General features: G+C 44.8%; 1 protein-coding gene across 12 annotated transcripts in view; it reads left to right on the forward strand.

Annotated features, from left to right (window-relative positions):
* Positions 1–26,699, forward strand: part of Dlgap1 (DLG associated protein 1) — a 705,387-nt gene that overhangs the window by 674,565 nt on the left and 4,123 nt on the right. For 11 of the 12 annotated variants that reach the window (XM_032901733.1, XM_032901736.1, XM_032901735.1 and 8 more), the window contains 2 exons: positions 19,506–19,597; positions 24,582–24,734. In XM_032901733.1, the coding sequence (XP_032757624.1) occupies positions 19,506–19,597; positions 24,582–24,734 (245 nt within the window). Of the gene's footprint in view, positions 1–19,505; positions 19,598–24,581; positions 26,139–26,699 lie in introns of those variants that run through there. The other variant, XM_032901738.1, reaches the window with a different exon arrangement.

Here is a 26,699-nt window from a genome sequence, read left to right on the forward strand (position 1 = left end):
CCTCAAGTTTACAGTGATCCACCTGCCTCTGACTCCTTGGTGCTAGGATTAAAGGTTGTGTGCCACCATGCATGGCTAGCTAACCACTTTTCTTTATGACGTGTTTTTTAAATTTTTATTTATACTAGTGTTTTGCTTGTATGTATGCTATGTGTACTACGTGCATCTGGTGTCCACAGAGGTCAGAAAAGGGCATCAATCAGATCCCCAGGAACTGGAGTTAAGAATGGTTAATAACCTCCATACAGGTGCTGGGACTAAAGGCAGGTAATCCACAAAAGCACTAAGTGCATTTAGCTGCTGAGCCCTCCTCTAGTCCCCAGCTGGCCACGTCTGATGGGTTGAAACTAAACTGCTACTCACCAGTCTATTGACACATTCAGCTGAGTTACTATTCCCTATGTACAAAGTATCCTTTAGGGTAAACTTAAAGCTCTGTGGGAGGCAGCCTCAGGCTAAACTAAATTCAACTGCACTTTAACTGTAATCAGCAGTATGGCAGCCCAGGCCTGTAATCCCAGCATAGGAAGGTGGAGGTTGGAGAATCAATCCTCAACTACATAGTGAGTTCAAGGCCAGCCTGGTCTACAAGAAACTCTGCTTCAGTGTACACAAACATAAAAGTTGCTAAGGGGGAAAAAAAATCACTAGACCACCTTAGGTTGAAGCCACATTTATCAGAATTCTGAAAGTGGGATTAGGTTTTTGTTGGTGTGTATTTTGACCTCTTTTGCTTCTTGCCATCTGAAAGAGTAACTTGGTTTTGTTTTGCTTTTCCTGAAGCTGCTGTTATTTTAAGATGGGGTCCTTTATATCCCAAGCTAGCCTCTAACTGGCTGCAGCAGAGAAGGACTTGAACTCTGGATCCTTCTACCAACTTTCCAAATGAGTGTGAGCTCACTTTTGCAGTTCAGAAGATGAACCAGGTTCTGACCACGCTAAGCCAGCACCCAACCAACTGGGCTAGATCCCATCCATCCCTGGTGACAGTTTTTGAACCAAAGAAATTTAGGCATAAAGGCTGCTTCCTTTTTGCGTGTGGGAACCATCTAGAAGAAAACTGTGGTCTTTATGTTCATTTCTTAAATAACTACTTTGATGGTGAGCAAATCCTGAACACACAAAAAATAGTGATTTTTTTTTTTCCTGTAATGGAGCACCCATCAACACCAGCCGGTCTTATTTTCTTAGTGTTACTTCTGCTGTAGCCGTTTAAAGAGAATCCAGGCACAAAAGATACGTTGTACATAGGGAATAGTAACTTAAACTAGATGTATCATCTTTATGTAGCTCTTGAAGATGAAAACATTAATTAAGCATAACCAGATGTTGCCATTCCTAATAAAATTGGCCATTTACTTTTCCTTGGGAAGGAAAACAGACAGGGTCTTGCTCTGGCTAGCCCCTAACTACTGGGTCCCCAAGTGACCCCTATGCCTCAGCTCTCTGAGCATCTGAGTGACAGATACATAAACCCATACTCAGCGCACTTTTTAAGAACTTATTTTTATTTCATGTGCCTGAGTGTTTTTCCTGAATGTGTGTATGACCAAAGGTGTGCACACCTGTGCACAGTGTTGGAAGAGACCAGAAGAGGGCCCCAGCTCTTCTGGAATTAGTGTTACAAACAGTTGTAAGTGGCCATGTGAGTCTGGGACTCAAACCCAGGTCTTCTGGAAGAGCAGCCAATGTTTCTGACCACTAAACCATCTTGCCAGTTCCCACAATAATTTCTTAAAAATTAGATGACCTGAATTCAGGTCTCAGTACCCATATCAGGCTGTCACAATTGCTTACAACTCCAGTCCCAGGAGGATCTGAAACCCCAAACTCTTCAGCCACTTGTGCTCACGTGCGCCCTACCCACACAGGAAGGCTTGTATATGCATAATTAAAAATAAAAATGAGTCTTTAAAAACATATTGGATCTATGCTGGGTTCTGGTGGTGTATATCTTTGATCAGCTCTTGGGAACTACATGCAGGTATGGTGTGATCTCTATGAGTTCAAAGCCAGCCTGGTCTACAAAGAGAATTCCAGCCAAGACCCCACATCAAATTTCAGGCCAGCCAAAACCTAGTGAGACCCTCCCTCTCAAAAACAAAAAACAAAAAAGAAAAGGAAGAACAGAGGGGTGGAGGGAGTAAGGAAGGAAGAAAGGAAAAGAAATAAAACCCACAAGGCCTCAACCCAACATAAAGAAAGTAACATACATATTTATACATACACATACATGCATGGGAAAAACATACATATTTATACATACACATACATGCATGCAAAAACAGTGAAAAAAGAATCCGTGAATTTGAAGGAGAGCTGGGAGGGCTGCATGGTAGAGTTTGGAAAGAGAAAAGAAGGGAGAAATGTAGCTAAAATGCACTCTCAAAAATAACCAAGAAAGAAAAAACAAAGGGAAAGAAAGAAGGACAGAAGGGAAGACTGAAACTCTAGGTCATTTCGAAGTCGTGACCCTGGAAGGCACCTCAGGCACTTACTCTCCCAAGCTCAGTTAGTCGTTAGGGTGAGCTGGGTGTAGCCACCACCCAGGATTTCCAGATGCCTTGGTACGCTCAGGAACCTCAGGCACTTCCAGCCGCACCTTACCCTAGTCCGTGCTCCCGTTTTCAGATGGGAGGAAAGTTTTCTGAAGTTAGAAGTTATTCTTATTTGGGTTTTTTGTTTTTTTGAACCAGACTTTTCAACCAGCTGTCCTGGAGCTCACGCTGTAGGCCAGTATGCCCTTGAACTCAGAGATCACCTACTTCTACCTGCTGGGTGCTGGGAATAAAAGCGTGGCCAGCATTCCCAGCAAGAAGTGATTTTTGCCTTATTCTCCCTTACGTATCCAGCCTCTCTGCTGCACAGCATGGCACCGTTAAGTGTACACTTAAACCTTTAAAATATTTAATCTTATGAAACTTAAAAAAAATCCTTTATTTACTTTATACATGTGGGCATTTTGTCTGAACGTATGTCTGGGTTGCACGGGCATGCCTGGTGCCCTCAGAGACCTGAAGAGGGGCTGGAACCCCCTGGAACTGGAATTACACAAGTTGTGAGCCACCATGTGGGTGCTGGGAATCAGAGCTAGAGCAGCCAGTGCTCTTAACCACTTAAGCCATGTCTGTAGGCCCCAGCCTTTTAATTTAGCAATATCTTTCTTCCTAGTTGGGTAAAAAGCACTTAGCAAATAATACCTGAGTCTGGTCAGGCTGCTATAACAAGGACCCCAGATTGGGAGTCTAAGATGAAGAGGCACCGATGGGGTACACCTTTTGCTTCCAGCACAGGACCTTCCTGAAGCATTCTCAGAAGTAGAAGTCATGCAAGTCCCCCAGGCCTCATTTAGAAGGCCATTCATTCTATTCATGAGAGTTCCAACCCCATGACTTGATTCCCTCCCACCTTTTTAGACAGGGTTTCTCTGTGTGGCTGTGAAGTCCTGGAACTCTGTAGACTAGGCTGATCTTGAACTCGGAGATCTGCATGACTCTGTCTCTTAAGAGCTGGGACTGAAGATGTGTGCCACCCTGCCTGGCTGCTTCTAATCTTTTCTAGACACCCACCTCAGTAAAGAGTTCCAACAGAATTTTGAAAAGACGTTAACATCCAGACCACAGCAAGTAACTAGCAGTTATTGTTGAAAGAAAAAAGCTTGAAGGGTCCTCCCCTTGTGTGGTATGGCCTCCTCTGATTAGAGGACAGGTTTGGCATGGGGGTGTGAACACCAGGTGGGTAGTCAATGCAAGCCCTGTCCAGCTTCTAAATACAATTCATCACAGAAGCACTTGGAATACGCCCCAAGTCACGCTTTAATCTGCCGAGATCTCCAATTTCTGAAGTTGGCTAGTAACTCCAAAGACAGAATAACGTTGCCAGTTTTAGATGAAGCATATCCAAGTTAGTGGGAATCCAGCCCTCTATGGTAAGAAGCCCCGGGAGAATCCACTGTGCACACACACACACACACACACACACACACACACACACACACACACCCGAGAGAGGACCGGAGATTTTGACAGGTGCCATTTTCTTTGCCCTCCAAACAGCTCTCTGGCAGTGTCTTGTGTAAGGTCACAAACAGAAGTGTCTGATAGAACAGACACAACACAAACAACATTTGACAAGATACCGACGCTGTGTGTTGCTTGGCAAGACCCTCAGGAAAGCTCACCACACGTATTTGCCCCTGGCTCCTTGGCAACCCTCCTTCTGTTCTGAAGGAGACTGAAGTTAGCCGAGGGCTTTCTCTGTGTCCTGAACTCTCTAATTCAACCTTCCTTTCTTCTCCCCACCCCACCCCACTCTTTCTCCTTCCTTCTTTTCTTTCAAAGAAGAGCAGTAAGGAAAAACCATTAACCCCACTTTGCAGGGAAGAGCTAATTTTTTTTTTCTAAAGACTCACTTTATTTATATGAGTACACTGTAGCTATCTTTAGCCACAGCCGAAGAGGGCATCAGATCCCATTACAGATGGTAATGAGCCACCGTGTGGTTGCTGGGAATTGAACTCAGGACCTTCGGAAGAGCAGTCAGTGCTCTTAACCGCTGAGCCATCTCTCCAGCCCCCAGGGCAGAACTAAGTTTTAAGTAGCCAACTCTTGTTTGTTTTAATCCAGACATACCAGAAGAAAAAAAATCAAGTCAAGCAGCCACATCTAGCTTATCCAGATCACCTGATGTGTTCTTTGCCTCCTATGCAAAGGAGACATCTATCAGGGGTCAGGGTCAAGTGTCTTTTGGAGTCCGAACCCCCATGCTTAGTTAAGTTATACATTTAAACAAAAAGAGGAAAAGATGGCTGTTTAACAAAAATTTCCCAGGAGACCTGGTATCCATAGACTCATGGACAGATACATGGTGAAGAAGAGGGAAATTCCTTCTCTTCAAGTATGCCTGAACATACTTGCTTAATTTAATTTCCCTTTGGAGGCCAAGGATTATCCCAACCTTTTGTTTGCTTCTTAGAGTTTTTTAATGAATAAAACTCTAATGAGTTGGGGTTAGGAAAGTGTTAGGTTCAAGTTAGGGTTAGAGTTAAGATTGAGGTTTGTGATTAGAGTTACAGTTAGGATTAAAATTAGGGTTTAGGTTAGGGTTTGGGGTTTTTTTTCTTTATTTGTTTGTTTGCTTGTGACAGTAGTCTCCGTGTCTCCCAGGCTGTCCTGGAACTCACTCAGTAGAGCATGCTGGCCTTGAACTCAGAGATCTGCCTGCTTCTGCCTCCTGAGTGCTGGGATTAAAGGCATGCACTATCACCAACCCACTATGTTAGATTTTAAATACAGTTAGGGGTAAGGTAGGAATTGGGTTCAGAGTTATCCCAGTTTTTAAATATTTCAAATGTTTGATGCATGGACTTAGTGAAATCCATTGTACACTTAAAAACTGTGGTGTGTGTGTGTTGGGTGACATAGCTCACCCTTAAAGGTGACAGCTTTAGCACTTAAAGGTGCTTGTCATGCAGCCTGACAATCTAAGTTCACGTCCCAGAACCCACTTCCTCTAGGTGACCGCTGCCCCACACAGGTGTGTTTGCGGTGTAGGTGAGTGGCTGGCAGCTTGCCTCAAATGTAGAAGGCTTTAGAATCAGTTTCTAAGAACACGCACACATACCTGAATGAAAGGCTGCAGTCCCTGAAGCTGTCATGATGCAAGATATTTCATTACATACCTTTCTGAGTCCAAAACAGAGTGAAGGAGAGGGGGAAAGGAGGGGTGAGGAGAGAGTGAGAGGGAAAGAGAACCCTGGTTAGGAACCTGTTTGCCTGTTTGCTGGGTCAATACTTGAAGCAAAGCTGAGATTTGGGGGGGATGGAGGGGGGCGCTGTTAGGGTCATCTGTATTAGAGAAGGAATGATCTATTTCATTTTAAAATCATATTCCCACTTATCAATTATTGGAACTCTGATAGCTCCTCCCTGGGATACAGGTTTTAACATTCTCAGACCTGGAACCCTAGGAAAACAGAAAACAAGCCAGCCAGCTTTGGAAGAGTAAAACCATGAGTTCTGTGGGTATGTGGAGCTTTTATTCCCCACCCCCACCCCCCCACCCCCATACAAAGCAAAGCAGAACAAAGACTTTGGTTCTCAGTTTAGGCCTTCAACCCTCCCAGTGCACAGTGGTTTGGGGCCAGATGAGAGAATAATGGAAGTCTGCAGTGGGCGAGGCTTTCCTTCCAGCCAAGGCAGCTGACAGAATGCTTGTCTCCCTAGCACTTGAAGGAAAGTGATACCAGCTCTCCTCAGACAATGAGGCCCTTGTGTGAAACAGCTGTCCCGGGGAGATGGCTCAGTGCTGTTTGACAGTGGCTCGCACGTTACACAGATACGTCTGGGATTATCTAACAGGGGGAGAACCAACCAGATGGAACTGAGCCCTTCTCACTAGGAATGCAGTCTCCGGCTGCGGGGGAAACGCAGGCTCGGGTTTCTCTGGCTGGAGGATAAAGTACCGGTTTGTTGTGCTTGGTAATCTATCTTTGCCTCCTGAATTGTGGACAGCTTCTACGTGGAACTTGCAGGCTTTATCTGAAAGAGGCCGATAAATGGCATGTGCAGGAGGCAGGCTGATTCCACTTTAACTTCACCTGGCAAGAGCGTCCAGGGGAGGGCTAGATAGCATCCCCACACAAGGCTCATGGTTTTGAACCGGGAACTGGAGGCTGGTGATGAAACCCTAAGTAAGCTTTGCCTGCTTTTAGGTTCAGTTACGGAAGCGGTGCATGGCTGCTACTGTGACCAGCTATGGGTACCATCACCAGGGTTCTGTCCAGGGCTGCCTGTGCCACAGCTACACTCTGTGAGCCCTGCCACCCATTGGCCTGAGTGCAAGCCTTAAATAGGGAGCCACAGGTGCATCTTGGCAAAGGGTGTGTGTGAATTCTAGTTAACACACACACACACACACACTCGATGACAATTTCACAGCCCAAATTGGTTTTAAAAAAATACATAGGCTGGGTCTGGAGAGATGGCTCAGCAGATAAGAGCATGTACCGCTCTTGTACCTAAAATTTAATTCCTAATACCCACTTTGAGCAGCTCACAGCCTTCTGTAACTCTCTGTCCAGGGAATCAAACACCTTTGACCTCTGAGGAAACCTACACAGGTGTGCACAGACCTCTACGCAAACACAAACACATTCACAGAAGCGTAAACTATAAAGAAAGAAACACGGCATAAAACCCATGTGCTCCTTCTTCAGGTTCAATTCATTTGCTTTAAGGACTCACGGAACTCAGGGGAATACATTTACCAGTTTCATTACAAAGGCTGCTCAATTATCAATTCAGTAAGGCCTAAGGCCAATGCTTGCCTCTCAGACAAGATAACCTCAAAGTCGAGAACTCACAAAAAAAAAAAAAAAAAAAAAAAATGGCAGGCGTTTTGGTGCATTATAATCCTTATGCTAGTAGGGTAGAAACCCAAAGCTTGCTGGCAAGCCATCTGGCCTAACTGGCTGAGCTCTTAGCCAATGAAAGACACTGGGTCAAAGTCAAGATGGATAGCATCTGAGATGGATTCCACACATATGAACATGAACACACATACACACACACCTTTTTTTATTTTTTTATTTTTGGTTTTTCAACACAGGATCTTTCTGTGTAGCCCTGGCTGTCCTGGAACTGGCTCTGTAGACCAGGCTAGCCTCAAACTCACAGAACATCTGCCTGCCTCTGCCTCCCGAGTGCTGATATTAAAGGCAATCACCACCACTGCCCATCAAACACTTATTTTTAAAAAAGATTTTTGTTTTATATGTATGAACGTTTGCCTGCATGTCTGTGTTTTGTTTTGTCTGAGACAGGGCCTTGCTTTTTAGCTCTGGCTGGCCTGAAATTCTGTATGTAGGCCAGGTTAGCCTCAGACTTGCAGTGATCTGCCTGCCTCTGCCCTCTTAATTAGTGGATTACATTTGTGTGCACAACTATGCTCGACTCAGGGATTCTTGTTTGTTTATTGTTTTGTTTTTCAAGATAGGGTTTATGTAGCCCTGACTGTCCTGGAACTCACTATGTAGACCAGGCTGGCCCCAAACTGGCAGAGATCTGCCTGCCTCTGCCTCCCAAGTGCTAGGATTAAAGGCCCGAGCCACTCCCTTAGACAGAGAATTTCTTTATGGACAACTCTAAGGAAGAAAATTTGAGTTTCTATGACTTTTCTTGAGGAAGAAAAAGTCTAGTTTCTGCAGACTGCCTTAGAGGAGTAGTTATTAGCTCCAAGTCATAAATGTGTATATATATACACACATATATATACACATACATATATATGCATATATATACATACATATATATACACATATATATGCATATATATACATATATATATGCATACATATCAACATACCTAATACCCAGAGACCTATACACATACCTACAATGCATATACACACATATATGTCACAAAAATCACAAAGATATAAACTGATTTCATTTAGTTCTTTTCCTCTTTGGGGGTTTTTGCTTGTTTTTAATTTTACATGTACTTAGTGAGATGGGGGAGGGGCTCGTGTGCCCCAGCATGTATGGTTGTCAGAGGAGAGCTGTATGGAGTCGATTCTCTCCTCCTACCACATCTCGGGATCCTCTCAAGGTGGTCAGGCTCGGTAGTAAGCAGCTAACGGTCTGAGACCCCGCACCAGCCCTGGTTGTTGTGTTCTTTAGACAACTCTCACTCTACAGGCCCAACTGGCTTGGGACTCTGGGCAATCTCCTCTCTGCCTCCCCAGTCCTAGAACTACCAATTACCAGGTGAACCACCATACCTGGCTTCATTCTGCTTTCAAAGACAGCGGCTTTATCTGTGCAGGTGATACGTGATGTGAACAGCGTTGTGGCTGATAAAGGTTGATCCGAAGTCTAACCATGTTTAAAAATAAAACTCATGCAATTGCTTGCGCTGGGGAGATTATGAAAGCTAAATGAATTTTTACAACCCTTCAGAGACTTGCTATGTTTGCCAGGCTACTCTCTGATTCTTGGACTCAAGGGATCCTCCTGTCTCACCCCAGACTGGGTGACGTGCGTGTACACCACATCCATTCTAAACTCACTCTAAAAAAATAGAAACCAAACCAGGCTGGGCACGTAGCTCAGCTGGAGAGTGCCTATCTAGTATTCATTCAGCGCTGGGTTGGTGCTCCTGCACCAAATGTACCAGGCTTAGTGGCACTTGTCTGTACCCTACAGTAAAAATATGGAGGGTCAGGAGTTCAAGGTTATCCACGCCCATGGGAACTCTGCTTTTAGTGTAGAGGAAGTTTCTGTGAGAATTCGGTTCTTCAGACATTAGAAGCCACAAAATTTTGTCTCCTTAAGAAGGAAAGGGGGGCAGAGGGTGGGGCTGGAAAGATGGCTCAGCTGCTGAACACTGGCTGCTCTTACAGAGAATAGTTTTGTTTCGCTGCACCCACATTAACCGACAGCCATCCATAACTCTAGGTCTAGGAGATCTACACTCTTTCCTACCCTCAGTAGGCACTGGGCATGCCCATGGTATACAGACATACACATTGGCAAACGTCTACACACATAAAATAGTGAATTAAAAACAAAACAAGCCGCGGGCACAGATGGATGTGCCTAGCATATTCAAGGCTGTGGTTTCAATCCCCAGCACCACCACCAATCCAATAACAGTGGACGTAAACAGAACAGACGTACTCCTGCAGTACAGCACCAGCCAGAAGAGAACAGACTCCATAGCATGACGGAGACGTGCCATTGACACATGGCCCCTGCACCACGGATTGGAGAAACGGCTGCAATGATGCCTTCTTCGAAATCATACCAATCTGGACTGGTGACAAATTCTCATGGCTTTAAAATAGGAAGATGGACACTCTCCCTGCCCACCCCCTCACCCCCTTCTCGCCTTCTTCACTCCAAGTCTATAGAAGGGAAACAAAAGAGCCAGGTGCTTAAGGAGAAGCTCCATCTTGAGTACAGAGAGTCTGTGATTCCAATGGGGTAATCAGTGATGGGCACCCACCCACTCCATGCTGCCAGCCCAGGGATGGCACCACCCACAATGGGCTGGGGCCTCCCCCTTGATCACTAATTGAGAAAATGCCTTACAGCCTGATCTCTCATGGAGGCATTTCCTCAAGGGAGGCTCCTTTCTCTGTGATAACTCCAGATTGTGTCAAGTTGACACACAAAACCAGCCAGGACAACTGAACCCTTGTAAACTTGACACACAAACACATCACTATTAAGCCTCAACCCTTACTTTCTTATTCATCCCCAAGATCTAAATAATTTTAAAAGTCCCACAGTCTTTACAGATTCTTACAGATTAAAATTTCAATCCCTTTAAAAATATCCAATCTCTTTTGAAATTGAAAGTCTTTTAACTGTGGGTTCCACTAAATACTTTCTTACTTCAAGAGGGAAAAATATCAGAGCACAGTCACAATCAAAAGCAAAATCAAACTCTAACTCTAACCATGCAATGTCTGGGGTCTACTCACGATCCTCCAAGGGCTTGGGTTGCTTTTCCAGCTCAGCCCTTTGTAGCACACACCTCATCTTATAGGCTCCAGCTGCCTGTACTCCACTGGTGCTGCTGATCTTGGTGGTCATCCCATGGTACTGGCATCTCCAAGACACTGGGTCTTCTGCTGCAACTAGGTTTCACCAATAGCCTCTCATAGGCTCTCTTCATGGTGCCAAGCCTCAACTCCTTTGGATGACACCTTCAGTCCTGGGCCATCAATTGCAACTGAGGCTGCACCTTCACCAATGGCCTTTCATGGCCTCTCACAGTGCCTAGCCTCAGCTGCTCTTCATGACCCCTTCATGCCTTAAAAACCAGTACCACCTGGGTGACTCTTACACATTGTCCAGCTGCAACACAAGATACAACCATGATATGTTATCTCTGGAACACAGCTTCTTTGTGCGTTCAGAAAACACTTCCCAGAAGATTTCACCTCAATGATGCTGGTCACCACTAATCTCTTAGTTCCAGCTAGCCGGCATCACTAGTCCCAGTAATTCAAAGGTTTAGTTTAGTAGTTCTGGTATCTTGTTAATCGCAGCTGATTCTTCAGCCCCAGCTAACCAAAACCACGGAATCTTCACAATCAAAACAGCAACAGCCACAAGTCTTTAATCTTCCCTCTGAAATTTCACAAGCCAGGTCTCCATCTTCTGCACTGTTCTCAACATTATCTTCCAAGCTCCTACAGAATATCCCACAGGCCATTTAATACCAAATGGCTCTTCTAGCTCAAAGTTCCAAAGTCTTTCCACAGTCCTCCCCAAAACATGGTCTGGCTGTCACAGGAATACCCCACTATGCTGGTACCCATTGGTCTTAGTTGAAGTTTCTATTTCTGCACAAACTTCATAACCAAGAAGCAAGTTGGAGAGGAAAGGGTTTATTCAGCTTACACTTCCACATTGCTGTTCATCACCAAAGGAAGTCAGGATAGGAACTCACACAGGGCAGGAACTTGGAGGTAGGAGCCGATGCAGAGGCCATGGAGGGCGTTGCTTACTGGTTTGCTTCCCCTGGCTTGCTCAGCTTGCTTTCTTACAGAAACCAGTTCAGGGATGACCCCACCCACAATGGGCTGGGTCCTCCCACTTTGGTCACTAATTGAGAAAATACCTTACAGCTGGATCTCACGGAGGCCTTTCCTTAAGGGAGGCTCCTTTCTCTGTGATAACTCCAGCTTGTGTGAAGTTGACACACAAAACCAGCCAGGACAACTGCCTTCTTCTCCATTTCCGACATGAAAATAAAAATGTTTGTTTGGGCTGGGGATGAAGCTCAGTTGTTAATGGTGTCTGGCATGCACAAAACCCTGTGCTCGATCCTAGCACTGCATAGCCCAGGCACAGAGCATGTGCCTATGATTCTAGCACTGGGAGATGCAGGCAGCAGAATCAGGAGTTCGAGGTTATCCTCAGCTGCATAGCAAGTACTGTGCGTGGTCTTCTCAGTGTCTGAGTCCCTAAAGTAGAGACTGCGGCTGCCAGGCAGCCATAGTGGCTTTAATGCTATCATTTGGGACTTGGAAGGCAGAGGCGGGTGGATCTCTGAGAATTTGAAGCTAGCCTGGTCAAATAGTGAGTTTCAGGCCAGCTAAGCCAAAATAGTAAGACTCTGCCTCAAAAATAAAAATTATTAAGGAAGGAAGGAAGGAAGGAAGGAAGGAAGGAAGGAAGGAAGGAAGGGGGGAGAAAGAGAGAGAGAGAAGAAAAGGAATTAAAATAAGCCACAGGAACCACTGCTCTGACTTTTGAGATGTGGAGACCTAATTCTCTGGGAACGTGGACGGGTACATAGGCTTGCTGTGCATATGCTTTGAATGCACATGTGCTGTGTTTGTTTATCTGTGTGTTAGGTGCTAGGGATTGAGTTCCCAGCTTTACCCACACTACGAGCTATACCTTCAGTCCTGAAATTTCGATTTGGACTCAGCAAAAAAGCCAGGCGTATTCCCAGGGGAACCGCTCTTTGTTTTGGCTTGCTGGCACCAACATAAGGAAACTCCTTGTAGCAATCATAGATTCCCTGGCAGGGTTAAAAGAAAACTTTTCATTCTCTTCACCCCTGTGTCTTTTGTACCATCGCTATGTTCACAAAATAAAAACCATATCCCGCACGATACGGCGAGTGGGAAAAGAGGAGATTCACTCTTTTCTAAATGTCTCGGCCTTTAATTCAATATAGCCAGGGGGATTTCAAAGCATAGTTTGCATAGACATCCCTCCCACAGAAGTCGTTCTCTGCTTCTCATTATGACATATATTCTTTAAAGAAAACTCGGGGCTTGTAATTTACTCTAACCATGTCTGTGGAGTTAGCGCCCGACGCTCCACTTTCTTCACAGCTAAAATGACCTTGCGCTCAGCTGCTGAGTCTAGATCCACTTTGTTCTCATCCTCAGATTCCCACAATGCCTCCTTATCCCCTGCCCTGCAGTCTGGCGGCCCTGGCTAGAAGGCGAATGTTGGTTTTTGTTTTGCTTAGCCTTTTGTGTTTTGAGACAAGGTCTTGCTGTGTAGCTTAGCTTAGTCCTGCCTCAGCCTCCTGAGGACGTGCTACCTCACCTGGTTCTAGACATGGAATGTTACTGAACTTAAAGTTCAGTGGTTAGGAGCACTGGCTGTTCTTCCAGAGGTCCTGAGCGCAATTCCTAAAAAGCACATGGTGGATCACAGTCATCTGTAATGGGATCCGATGTACTCTTCGGGTGTGTCTGAAGACAGCTACAGTGTACTCAATATAAATTAAAAAATAAATAAGCAAATCTAGAAGAAGAAGAGGAGGAGGAGGAAGATGAGGAGGAGGAAGAAGAAGAGGAGGGTGAGAGGAGGAGGAGGAAGGGGAAGACGATGACCTTGTATGGCAATGTGGGTGACTCAGAGGACACTGTGAAGTGAAACAAGCCAGTCACAGAAAAATAGACACCAAATGCTTCTACTTACATGAAGTGCATAACATAGGGAAACTCAAAACTGAGTGCAGTGAAACCCAACTGGGGTCCCAGACACTCTGGAGGCTGAGAGAGGGAGGTCTTCAGGAGGTCAGGACCAACTTGGGCTATGCAGTAAGGCTCTAAACAAATCAATGATAAAAAAGACAATTTCCTAGAGTGGATCAAATAGCAGAATGGAAGGGGAGGCCCTATCTCAAAAAATAAAACAAGGAGCTGTGTATGGTGGTACATGCACTTGGAACGCAGAAGCAGGTGGATCTCTCTGGGTTCAAGGCCAGCCTGGTCTACATAGTGAGATCCAGGACACTAGGACTACATGAAGAAAGAGGTCCTGTTTCTAAAAACAAGAAGAAGGAGGATGAAAGGAAGGAAGAAAAGAAGGAAGGAAGGAAGGAAGGAAGGAAGGAAGGAAGGAAGGAAGGAAGGAAGGAAAGAAGGAAGGAAAGAAGGAAGGAAGGGAAACAAGGGTTGGTGAGATGACTCAGTTAAGAACATTTGCTAGGAGTTGGGGATCTAGCTCAGTGGTAGAGCGCTTGCCTAGGAAGCACAAGGCCCTGGGTTCGGTCCCCAGCTCCGAAAAAAAGAACCAAAAAAAAAAAAAAGAACATTTGCTGCTCCTCCTGCCCAGCACCCAGGTTCCATTCCTGACACCCAGCACCCATTTTAGGAAGTTCGCAATCCCTCACTGTCACTGTAGTGACGTGGGATCTGATACCCTATTCTGGCCTCCACGAGGACTTGCCCATGTATGATGCACATATATGCACTCAAGGTACACACACACACACACCATCAATCTTAAAAATGGAACAAGAAAGGAACAAGGAGGATCCTTGTTGGGAGGGAACAAGGATCACACACAGATGCTTCTTCCTAAGCAGTCAGACCCAACACCCCCCACCTCCTCACCCCCATCCCCCACCCCATCCCCCATCCCCATCCCCCCACCCCGCCCCCCCACACCCCACCCCACCCCACCCATCCCCCATCCCCACCCCACCCCACCCCACCCCAACAGTGAGTGTATCATGGTTGAGGAGGCTGCTGACTTCCTGGCAGCCATAGAAGAAAAAGAGAGGAAAGTGCTGGTACCAGTGTCCCCCTGCTTGGGTACCTCCTAGCAGCTGAGTTCCCTCCACTAAAGTCCAAGTCCCCGTTTGTCTACCACCTTCCCCACAGCCTTTAGGACACAAGCCGCTAGGGGGCATTCAGTGTGTACACCATAGCACCCTATTCCGTTGAATAATCTAGAAAGATGACATGCGCCTGCGTGTAAAGGAGGAAAGCTACACAGCATCTCAGGAGCAAACAGTCTCCAAGACTCCCGACCCTAAAATTCAAAGGAGATCTCTGCCCTTCAGCCCACGGGGTCTCAAGCGTGGTAATGGGGTGGTCAACTCCAGTGTTCTTTCGTGTGCATCTTTCACTTATATCACTCAGCCTCCCGTGGGGCTGGAGAGATGGCTCAGTGGTTAAGACCGCTGGCTACTCTTCCAAAGGACCCATGCTCAATTCCCAGCACCCACGTGGCAGCTCACACCCGTCTGTAGGCGTTTTATTTTGTATTTAGTGTATTTTATTTTGCATTAGTGAATGAGTGTAAAATAAAAGTAAAATAAAGTAAATTATAAACCTATTTATTGAAACGGGGTCTCGCTGCGTACACCTGTCTATCCTGGAACTTACTGAGCAGGCCAGGCTGGCCTCAAACGCAGAGATCTACCTTCTTCTGTAAGTGCTAGGATTAAACGCGCGACCACCATCTCCAGCTCTTTGTGTGCATCTAGAAAGGCCCTTAGTCCTTATCTTTCCAGGACCAAAGGGTTCCTCAGTGACATCAGCAATAGTCTGGAAGGTCTCTTTCTACTTTAGCTCTGCTTCAGTACTTCCCACAGGGGAAGAAGGGAAATGGGTCAAGAGGGAAGACCCTACAGTTGAGCTGTAAGACTCTGGGGGGTTTAAAATATATAACAGGGGAAAAAAGAAAACTGGTTCCTTTGGGGAGAAATATATATATATATATATATATATATATATATATATATATATATATATATATATATATATATGGATGCTCGCTTTCTTTGACTAGAAAATTATCAAGTCCTTAAAAATATTTGTTTCCAAATTTTAAAGATTTATTTATTTAATGTATGTATGTGAGTACACTGTCCCTGTCTTCAGACACACCAGAAGAGGACATTGGATCCCATTACAGATGGTTGTGAGCCACCATGTGGGTGCTGGGAATTGAACTCAGGACCTCTGGAAGAGCAGTCAGTGCTCTTAACCGCTGAGCCATCTCTCCAGCCCTCCAAAATTTAAAATAGTGGCAAAAAATTAATTAATTAATTTCTTAGGGTTTCTATTGCCGTGAAGAGACACCATGACCAAGGCAAGTTTTTTTTTTTGTTTTGTTTTTTAAGATTTATTTATTTATTATATATAAGTACTCTGTAGCTGTCTTCAGATACACCAGAAGAGGGCGTTGGATCTCTTTACAGATGGTTGTGGTTGCTGGGAATTGAACTCATGACCTCTGGAAGAGCAGTCGGGTGCTCTTAACCACTGAGCCATCTCTCCAGCCCCCAAGGCAAGTTTTATAAAGGACAACATTTACTTGGGGCTGGCTTACTGGTTCTGAGGTTTTCGGTCCATTATCATCATGGCAGGAAACATGTCAGCATCTAGGCAGGCATGGTGCTGGAGGAGCTGAGAGTTCAACATCTTGTTCCGAAGGCAAACAAAAGAAGACAAGCATCCTCTGGCAGCTAGGAGGAAGCTTTCAAAGTCCACACCCACAGTGATACACTTCCTCCAACAAGACCACACCCACTTCATCAAGGCCACACCCATTCCAAAAAGCCACACCCACTCCAACAAAGCCACACCTCCTCCAACAAAGCCACACTCACTAATAATGACAAGCATATTCCAACCACCATAATAATAAAACCACCAGTGAGATGGCTCAGCAGTTCAAGGTGTCTGCTACGGTCTTAGGGTTTTACTGCTGTGAACAGACACCATGACTAACGCAAGTCTTATAAATAATAACATTTAATTGGGGCTGGCTTACAGGTTCAGAGATTCAGTCCATTGTCATCAAGGTGGAAGCATGGCAGCATCTAGGCAGGCATGGTGCAGGAGGAGCTGAGAGTTCTACATCTCCATCCAGGGAAGCCAGGAACAGACTAGGCAGCCTCAGGCAGCTAGGAGGAAGATCTCCAAGCCCACCCCCACAGTGACACACTTCCTCCAACAGGGCCACGCCCAGGGATAAGCACGTGCAAACCAGCACGGCTACCAAGCCTAAAGACCTGAGTTCAATCCTCAGAACCCACAGGAGTCTCACCACTGAAGGAAGAGAGCAGACTCCTGTGTGCTGTCCTCTGAGCTCCACGCTTGCACCATGGCACACACATGCATGCACAGCATCAATGGTGTGCATCGATTTAACGAGATAGATAAAATAAGTAAAGAGAAATCAGTGGTGTGACTGTTTCAAGACCAACTGTTTAAGCTGGAGTCAGCTTTCCCATGCTCTGGAGCATGCTTGGTGCTGAGTCGGACTCCCTTTCTTAGGAGAGAGAAAAAAACGCTCAGTGTGGTCTAACTCTGTCAAGTTAGGGGGTCTGCTTCCTCCTGTGTTTTCCTTGTGCTTTGTACCAAGATGCAAAGCCCAAGAGGGTACAGACCTCTTCATCTTCCTGACCACTGCCATATACCTGTCTAACAAAATGCTTGGCAGTGAACCCTCACTAGTATTTGCTGACTGAATGAATCCAGAGCCCACCACGAGTGTCCCTGCTGGGTGACTAGATTCCACAAGTTCTTCCGGGCTCCTCTTTTGACCTTGGCTTTGGTCTTGAGGACCAGGCTGCCGCTGAACAATGGTGAATGGAGAGTGGCCTTGGAACGATGTCTTTTGCTTAGGTCCATCCCAGAACCCCCAACATTTTCTCTGATCAACCTCATCCTTGAGTACTGACCTTGGACACGGCAGCACAGAGTCCAAACATTAGCAAGATGCATCTTTCTTCCAGCTCTCAGGTTCATTATTTATTTATTTATACGAGTGCACTGTCTTCAGACACACCAGAAGAGGGCGTCAGATCCCATTACAGATGGCTGTGAGTCACCATGTGGTTGCTGGGATTTGAACTCAGGACCTCTGGAAGAGCAGTCAATGCTCCTAACCGCTGAGCCATCTCTCCAGCCAGGCCTTTTGCTTTTTACTTATTTCCACTGGTATTTACTTTTCAAGGAGTATGTGGCACTTCCAGGCCAGGTGTTGTGGGAGAGGAATATAATCCTAACACTGGGGAGGTAGAGACAAGGCAGATCAGGAACTCAGTTTCATCTTTGTCTGCACTGAGTGGGAGATCACCCTGGGTTACGGGGGCGCCTCTTTTGAGGGGACACGGAGGTTCCCTCCAAGTCTCTTATGGTGGTCTATCATACTGCAGCTATTCAGATGTGACTGAGACCTCTTAGCTCAAAGTTTTGACTGATCCATCGTCAAAACTTGTCAAAGAGGCCCGGGCTCTGAACTTAGACTCACCCTATCCACTTTACTCTGAGGTACCAAGAAAGGAAGACCAAGTGGGTTGTGGTGGCACATGCCTTCAATCCCAGCAGCGAGTATGAGGGCAGCCTGGTCTACATAGTAAGGTCCAGGACAGCCAAGGCTATGTAGATCCTGTATGCTACCGCTGCTGCTGATAATAATAATAATAATAATAATAATAATAATAATAATAATAACAACAACAACAACAGTGAGAGACCTCACTCACCTGATTTCCCAGTGGAAGAGGAAGACAGCAATGGTCTAAAGGACTAGAAAAAAAGTAAAAACTTCCACCTATGTATGGGATTGGAGCTGCCAGTCGGGGATTCACAGATTCACAGAGGCTGCAAATGTGTATCCCGAAGCAGTCTGGCATGACTGGGGACGTATGAATTTAGAAATGCTCTGACTTACAGGTGTGTGTGCTAAAATCCTTGAGCAGAACTCAAGAGCGTGAATCATGAAATAGACGGGCGTTGTGAATCCAGTGTAGCAAATTACTAGAAAGCCCTGGGCAATACCTATTGCTTTCTTTGTTTTCTCCTGACTTTAGGGGGGCGGGGGGAGGGGAGTGTGGTTGAGAAAAGGAACTTGATTCCCACATACTGTCTAAGCCAGCAGAGTTCCACCAGCCAAGCGTCAGGGTTCTCTCTAATCTTTCACTGTGCTAGGTCTCTGTTCCCTCAGGTACACGAGGGAGATTTGTGAAGCCTAGGCCTGGCAGAGTTCCAGCTGCTAGGGCTGCAGGTTCGGGGGAAGCCCTGGGAGACTCAGACCTGGGCCCCTGCAGAGGCGTTCAAATGCGTTTACTGAGACCAAAAGTAGCTTTCTGGCAAAGAAGAAAGTTCCACACCAAACCGATGTTAATAGGAAAAGGGGCTGTAAAGTGGAAAGCAGGATCCGTGCTGGCGTTCCCTAGGCAACAGGCTGACAATCCCCCACCCCCATCACGCCCTAGGAAATTCGCTTGTCAGCAAATGCCAGTGATGGGACTCCGGGAAAACACCGGATTACCATTGGACTGGATCGGGTGAATGCCGCGAGATTCCTCCCTCCCAGCTGGCATTGCTTTTCTTGTTTTTTTGAATCCGAATTGGAAAATCAAGCCAGCAAATCAGGATAAACCTGAAACTGCACCGGGAAACACACGAGACATTTGTCTGCACCGTGGAAGGAACGCTGTTTGACTCTCTTTGTGTGTACAGCACAGTCCTGTGACAGAAAACTCCAGTTCTCCCAAGAAACAAGCACGGTGACCTTGTGTTTTTCCAAGCTGACTTTATGTTTGAACTCGGCAGCCCAGGTTTCGTGGACCAATAGGGCATCTATCCGGGTGGGCGTGGGCACGCTGTGTGGGCCGTTTTTTTCAAAGCATGCCAGCATAATTTCTCTTTGCTGTATTTACCAGACAAAGTCTGAACAGTGAAGCATCGTGTAAACTTCTGTGTCTGCTCTTTTCAGTTCTAGGGAAAATCAGAACCGCGGTGGGCAGTGCCCAGCTTCTCATGGCGCAGAAATTCTACCAGTTCAGAGAACTGTGTGAAGAGAACCTGGTAGGTACCATTCAAGTCACTGTGATTCCCTACTAGCACAGCCCAGAGAGACCTTGTCCTCAAGACTGACCTAGCCAAAAGCAAAACTCAGTTTGAACCACTGGAGTCTTTGGCAGATTAATCAGGCTCCTTGCTTTTCTTTAAACTAAAAACAAAAATAAAAACCCACAAAACAAAACAGAAAAAAAAAACCCACTTTATTCTGTACTTCAATAATCTTAGGACAGGATCAAGTTTAAACTCCATATCCTGGTTTTCTGTGTTAAAAACTTTCCGTGTTCCTAGATTTCATACGACTTTCTGATTCTTATTAAAATATGGAACAAACCGCTGTTTCCTAAATACGATTACAGTGATAATAATCATGACAGTCTTTCTTAAAAAAAAAAAAAATCAGTAACTGTGTCTCCTGATGTGACTTCTGTTTTCATTCAAAAGCCAGAGGTTGGGGGGTATCACAAAATGTAGATTAGACACCCCGAGACGAGCAAGTGCTCCATCTACCTCTGCCGCACAGACACAAAGGAAGGAAAAGACCTCAAAGGCAGCAGTAACAACAGCAATAGCACTTGCAAAGTTGGCGGTGAAACAGAGGTCAAGAGTCTCTTGGAGGAGGCCTCTAAAAGGCCCACGTCCTCCAAGAGCGGCTCTACAAACACAGCTTTCATTGCTCAGTTGCTGGTCAGGCTGACTCTAAAACAAAGCAAATCTAAGGGAGCTTACTGATGTGTGTCAACTGAAAACACGGTTGGCATCCAAATGACCCCAACTGTCAGGGCTTTAGAATCTTAACTCTGCGTCATAGGCACCGTGCTCTCTCCTCAAAGGAATCCAGTCCGGGGATGGCAAGATGGCTTCTTGCTAAAGGGGCTTGCTGACAAGCCTGATGACTTGAGTCCAAGTTTTGTTTTTCCTCTATACACACACACACACATGCACACACACACACACACACTGAATAAATGTAAAAAGAGAATTGAAAAAAGCAAGTTTCTGAGGGCACTACACGGTAGAACATAAATATTGTGCTCATTTTAAAGATGAAATTGCACAAACTGGTTTCCTTTTTGTTGTTTTTTTGTTTGTTTGTTTTTGTTGTTGTTGTTGGTTTTTTTTAATGTGTGCTGGTTTCTAGAAATTAAGTTTCCAACAGGTCAGTCAGTTTTTGACATTTCCTCGTTCCTCATGGTGGCCTCTAGTCAGTGTCCACTAGAGAAATTTATGTGACGAACTAGCAGAGTCTCGATTAAAGTAACTGCACGCCAATGGAGGAAGATCATTGGTGCTGCTCAAACAAGGTTTCTGAAGAAGTCCTGCACCTACACGTGCCAGATGCCCTGGCTAACTCCCCGGAATGGCCATGTGGAGTTCACTAGTGCCATTATTTTTATGATTTACGGGTGTGTGTGTGTGTGTGTGTGTGTGTGTGTGTGTGTAAATGGACATAAAAGTTGAGAGACTTACCGCCCTGTCCATAGTAAAAGGTAGTTACAGTCCAAACCCTTGTCTGTTCAGCCGCTGAACCTATGGATCTCACACGCAGGATTTAAATCCCCAACCTCATTTTGGCAGAGGGAGTGAGTCATCCCAGGGAGTAGTGTGACCTGGTGGTCGGTCCTCTTAGCACCACAGCTGAATGGAAGTGACTCTAGGGGGCAGCAGATGGTTGTGAGCCACCGAGTCACCACTGGGAATTGAACTCAGGACCTCTGGACACACAAGCCAGTGCTCTTAACCACCGAGCCATCTCTCCAGCCCTGAGCTTGTTCTTTCTTTAGTTTTTCTTCCTTTGAGGAAAAGAAGAGGGGAAAGACAGTTCTTTACTTTGAGAACACATTTGTTCCAGACTAGATTCTCAAGCTCAGAGCAAATGGATGAAATTTGTTTTTTTTCCCAACATAAGTAAACGGGCACGGGGGGTGGGGGGGTGAGGCCGGGGGTGGGGAGCGGGGGAGGTACTCTTTCTCTCCTGTACCTCTAATCTCAGAGATGATCCGATTTAGGCTCAGCCGCTGTACAATATGACTCTGACTGTCGGACAACAGCTCGTTAGAGATGGCTCCCACTCCCGACCTCTTTATTACTCCTCGTTTGTCTTTTTGACAAAATGGGGCAAAGAGATTCCTTTGGGGCAAGGCCCAGGTTGCTCATGACAGAGTTAAGCTAAGCACATCTAAGGAACCGCCACAGAAGCTTAGGTTACAGAACTGTAGGCTGAACATGCCCAAAACAAAAAAAGAAAAAAAAAATCCAAAATCAGAAATGCTCTAAAATCTGAAACTCTGGGGACAGGAAGGCTTTGGTACATCTGACCTCATATAACATATTACTGCCAAAATGCAGGCGAATGTCAAAATATTGCCACATGCTGTCAAAATACAGGAGATGTATACAGTCACAGACTGTGTGTATTGGGTATATGTGACACATACATGAATTTCACATTGACTTGTATTCTGTCTCTAAGATATCTCACTGAGTGCAGAGAGACAAACTTTCCCAACCCCTGTGAAGTCTGACATCTCAATATCTGGCCCCAAGGATTTCAGACAAGAAACCCTTGGTGCTAAAACAATAAAGCACTAAAACCATGACTAAGAGAATGTCACTGACCCCCAAGTTCCATTATGGATAAGGCTAAATATTTGTAGAATCATAAATTATCGAGAAGGGCCTCATCAAATCTACCATGTGTTCAGAAAATTGGGGGGTCTCTCTTTGTTTTATTCCCCTCAGGTCTTTTGTTCTTGTTTTTGTCATGTAGCCTCACATTATGGGATGCTCCTGGTTCAGCAACTTACTGATAGGATTTCTGGTGTTTGCCACCATACCCCTTGACGGACTATTGTTGTAGTTGCTGCTTACCATGTCAAAATACTACAAAGAACTGCTTTCGTTCATTCAAGTAGTATGTCCCTGGAATATTTTTTATGTTTTGTTGTGTTTGTTTTATTTTGGTTTGACTAGGCGCTAAAGGCTGAACTTGAGGCTTGAGCGCATGAGCGCGCGCCACAAAGCCACACCCATTCCCGTCCCTAGAACAGATTTCAGTATTGAACCGAGCACTTAGAAATTCTAAAAGGAATCTACTCCCAAGAATCTCATGAGAACCTAATGCCAAGATCCCAAGAATCTCTATCTAATGCCAAGAAACTATAGGTAGTCTCGGAACGCAACACGCAGCGTCTTTCTTTGCATTTATTTTAGACGAGGCCAGGCATCCTAGCTCATCCCCGGGTGTAAATGTCATTTCCAACCTTTAAACAATCAGATGGCCATCAATCTTTACTCTCTGAAAAGCTGATTCTGTACAAGCCGGCCCCCAGTTACCATAGGACATAAGGATTCATTCAGTTATTTAATACTAACCACAAATGGCACTAGGAGCTCCCGACACGGGGAAGGGAGGACGACTCTTACTCTCTGCCGATGATACCTTCAGCTGCTTTGGCAGAGGGTGTTGGTGACGATGACAGTGATGCCCGACTACAGAGTCAAAGAAAGTCACCCTGAGCCAGATGTGATAGTGTGCACTTGCAGTCTTAGTGCTCAGAAGGCCGAGGCCGGAGGTTAGAGATTTCTGGGCCAGCATAAATCACACAGCCGGCTCCCAAGCAAACGAACTAAGAAAAGTCAGCTCTTGGGTTGGTCATCTGGCTTTGATGGGTAAAGGTACTTTGCTGATGACATGAGTTAAATCCCTGAAACCCTCACGGAGGTGGTAGGAAAGAATCAACTTTATAAAGTTGTCCTCTGACCACCACATGCGTGTTATGATATGGACATACACATAAACACAAGATAATAATAATAATAATAATAATAATAATAATAATAATAATAAATTTTTGTTTGTTTGGAGTTTTTCTTCTAGACAGGGTCTCACTGTGTAACTCTGGCTCTCCTCACTGTGTAGACCAGGTTGATCTGGAATTTATAGAGATCCGCCTGCCTCTGCCTCCTGAGAGCTGGCATTAAAAGCATGCACAACTATGCCCAGTTGATAATAATAACAACATGTTTGAGTAATTCTTTTAAAAGTTTGTTCTTGGACTGGAGAGATGGCTCAGAGGTTAAGAGCACTGACTGCTCTTCCAGAGGTCCTGAGTTCCTAGCAACCTCATAGTGGCTCACAACCATCTGTAATGAGATCTAGTGCCCTCTTCTGACCCGCAGGGATACATGCAGGCAGAATTCTGTATACATAATAAATAAATAAATCTTAAAAAGGAAAAAAAAAAAGGCTAGTTTGTTTTAAAAAGTCAGTTAAACACTGAAAGATATTTATTATTCTAAAAGGAAATTATTACCAACATATATGTTTGTATAAATGTTTTCTAACTTTTGCTATATTTAAAACCAGCTAATTCTAACGTGTCATAGGATTAAATTATTCTATATCATATTTAGTAACAATATCTTAATTATTAAACATGCAATAGTTTCAGACTAGGTATATGTCTCCACGGTTGATCACTTCGACTATGTAAACCCTGGCTCAGTCTCTAGCATCAAAAAAGCCTTTCCACCACAAAGTATTTTGAAAATACCTTATGCTTAGCGATTCTGTACCCTACTACTTCACTCAACATGAGTCTTAAAACTAAACTTATCCTAGAACTCTCCTCTGTTCTCTGACTAAACCGTGTGGCATGAAGTTGTAAATGAAATACAGTGTTTTTAAGTACATCCAGGAGAGAGAGATAACACATTCAGGGACTTTTCAGATGTTTAGACTCTCCTCAGTTATCGGACTGAAACAACCACCCCGCTGTAAGGACAGAGGGACTTAATAACCTTGGCATTTGAAGATCACGGAATGCAATGCGGGCACGTAGAAAATTACCATTAGCAGCCTCACTTTTATCTCATGTCAAAAGAGCCAAAAGGAACCCAGCCTCCTGAGGTTCTTCGAAATGTTTGAAAATGCCTTTCTGATCCTACCGCCTCTAAAAGCATCCATGTTTTTCTCTCTTTTGCACAGAATCCCAATGCTCACCCGAGACCCACTTCCCAGGATTTGGCGGGGTTTTGGGACATGCTGCAGTTGTCCATAGAAAACATTAGTATGAAATTTGATGAACTTCATCAGTTAAAGGCCAATAATTGGAAACAGATGGATCCTCTTGACAAGAAGGTAGAACAATGTAGATTTTGTATGGTTCATTTAAAAACCTGCACAAACACTGGACAGTCTAAATAGGCTGCTACACTCTGTCCTGCTGTTTACAATGTGAAATGGAGCTGGTACCCTGTGTCATTTCATTGTGATGACAGTGTTTACATGCTAATCACTCGGGACAGTATCTGTAATGTGTCTCAGGCATTTTTTTTTTTTTTTTTTAAGAAAAACCTGTCTTTGTGAATTGGGAAGTGGGAATGTGGCTTTTCTTTACCTTTTATTCCTTTTTCTTTCTTCCTCTGCTTTTCTCTCTCTCTCTCTCTCTCTCTCCCCTTTTTTCTTTTCGGGTTAATTAAACTCTAAGTTAAACCAGGTTAGACACTGGGAGGGACTGCCTCCAGTTATGCTTTCTAAACTAAAATAAATGATTGCTTCAGTGCATGGCTCCGAAGAACAAGAGTTGCACTTCCTTACACCTTCAGGATGTGTTTCTAAGAAACAGTAGGAAACCCTGAGTGACAGACTGACAGTCGCCCCACTGATGTCCGAGTCTCAAATGCTCTCATTATGAGGCTTACGGTCATTAGAAGTGTTGGGATTTTTTTTCTTTTTTAACTTAATACTTCTAATTGAATGCCTGGGGGTTGTGGGGAGGAGGGGACACTGTTCCCTGGGATCCTCATGCAACAGCTTAGAAATAAAGACTTAAATTCTCTTAATTGATCAACAATTGATATTTGATTGCTGTAGTCCCACCACATTTTACAAATCTCTAATGTCCACCTACCCAGGCTGATCTGTCCTGGATGACTTTTTAAGTAAGTTTTGTTCTCCTGTGACCTGGGGTCAAATGGTTACAAGAGGTAACCTCTGAACTCGGGGACAGCCATTCCCTCGGAGCCATGAGAGCTCTGCCCCTAAAGAACTTAGCAGCAATCCACTGCTGCCCATCATTTCCAAGTGTGCGGGGTCAGTGGGCACCCCGGACAAACCCAGTCCCAAGGGACCGTCTCTAAGGAGGGCAAATGCTGTCACCACCACCTCCATCCCCAAGTCTACGACCATCCAATGGAGGGGTTTAGAACCGGGCTTGGGGGTCTACTGATGTGTGTGTGGCCTCTTGTTTGGGAAGCCAAGCACTGTGCTTTATCTAGTTTCCTTTATGTGTGTAACCATCTGCTAGCCAGGCTTTTAAACCGGTCTTAAAGTATGCACAAGTGTACACACGCGGGAAGCTTAGTACCGCTCCATTTAATTTCTCTCCTACTGACTCTTTAACATTATTGTTAAAAAAAATAATAACAATAAAGTGTGCAAAGAAAGAAAAATTGACTAAAAAGTTTCCAATATTCATACTTTAAAAACTGTCCACCAGTTACCCCACAGCGAAGACATTAAAGTGATGCAAAGAAATCGTTACACGTGACTCACTCTGCTATGTGACCTAATAATAAATTATTTAGCTTAGTTTTTACGTTTTTTTTTTTAAATGCAGTTTACCTATGACCAGTCTTTCATCATCTCATGAACTTGACAGGAAATATATGTATATATATATGTATATATGTTGAAGAGACTAGGGTGGTGGGAGACTATTTGTACCTTTCTGTCCTTTCAGAAGCACAGACTCCATTTTAAACAACCATGGGCCGAGAGTCCTAGTGTAACCAATTCCTAACTTCGAACTTCTCCCTGGCAAGCAAGGAGGAGCTGCTGTACTGAGCATCAAGGTTAAGTTGGAGATTCAGTCCCTACATGATAAGCTTCACATTTGATTTCATAAGGATACAGGGTCTTCTTTTTAAAATGGACCTGTGTGGACCTTTTCACGGCCTGAAAGTTCAACGCCTACCTCCCAACGCCTACCTCCTTGTGCTTTCTTTCCACGATGTATAGTTACCATGCCTACCGGATGGGTGGCTATACTTTTTAGTAGAATAGAAAAGTTCTAAAAACTGTTTCAGGGATTGCTGATACGAG

The sequence above is a fragment of the Rattus rattus genome, chromosome 4 (genome assembly GCF_011064425.1).
Source record: "Rattus rattus isolate New Zealand chromosome 4, Rrattus_CSIRO_v1, whole genome shotgun sequence".
NCBI lineage: Eukaryota > Metazoa > Chordata > Mammalia > Rodentia > Muridae > Rattus > Rattus rattus.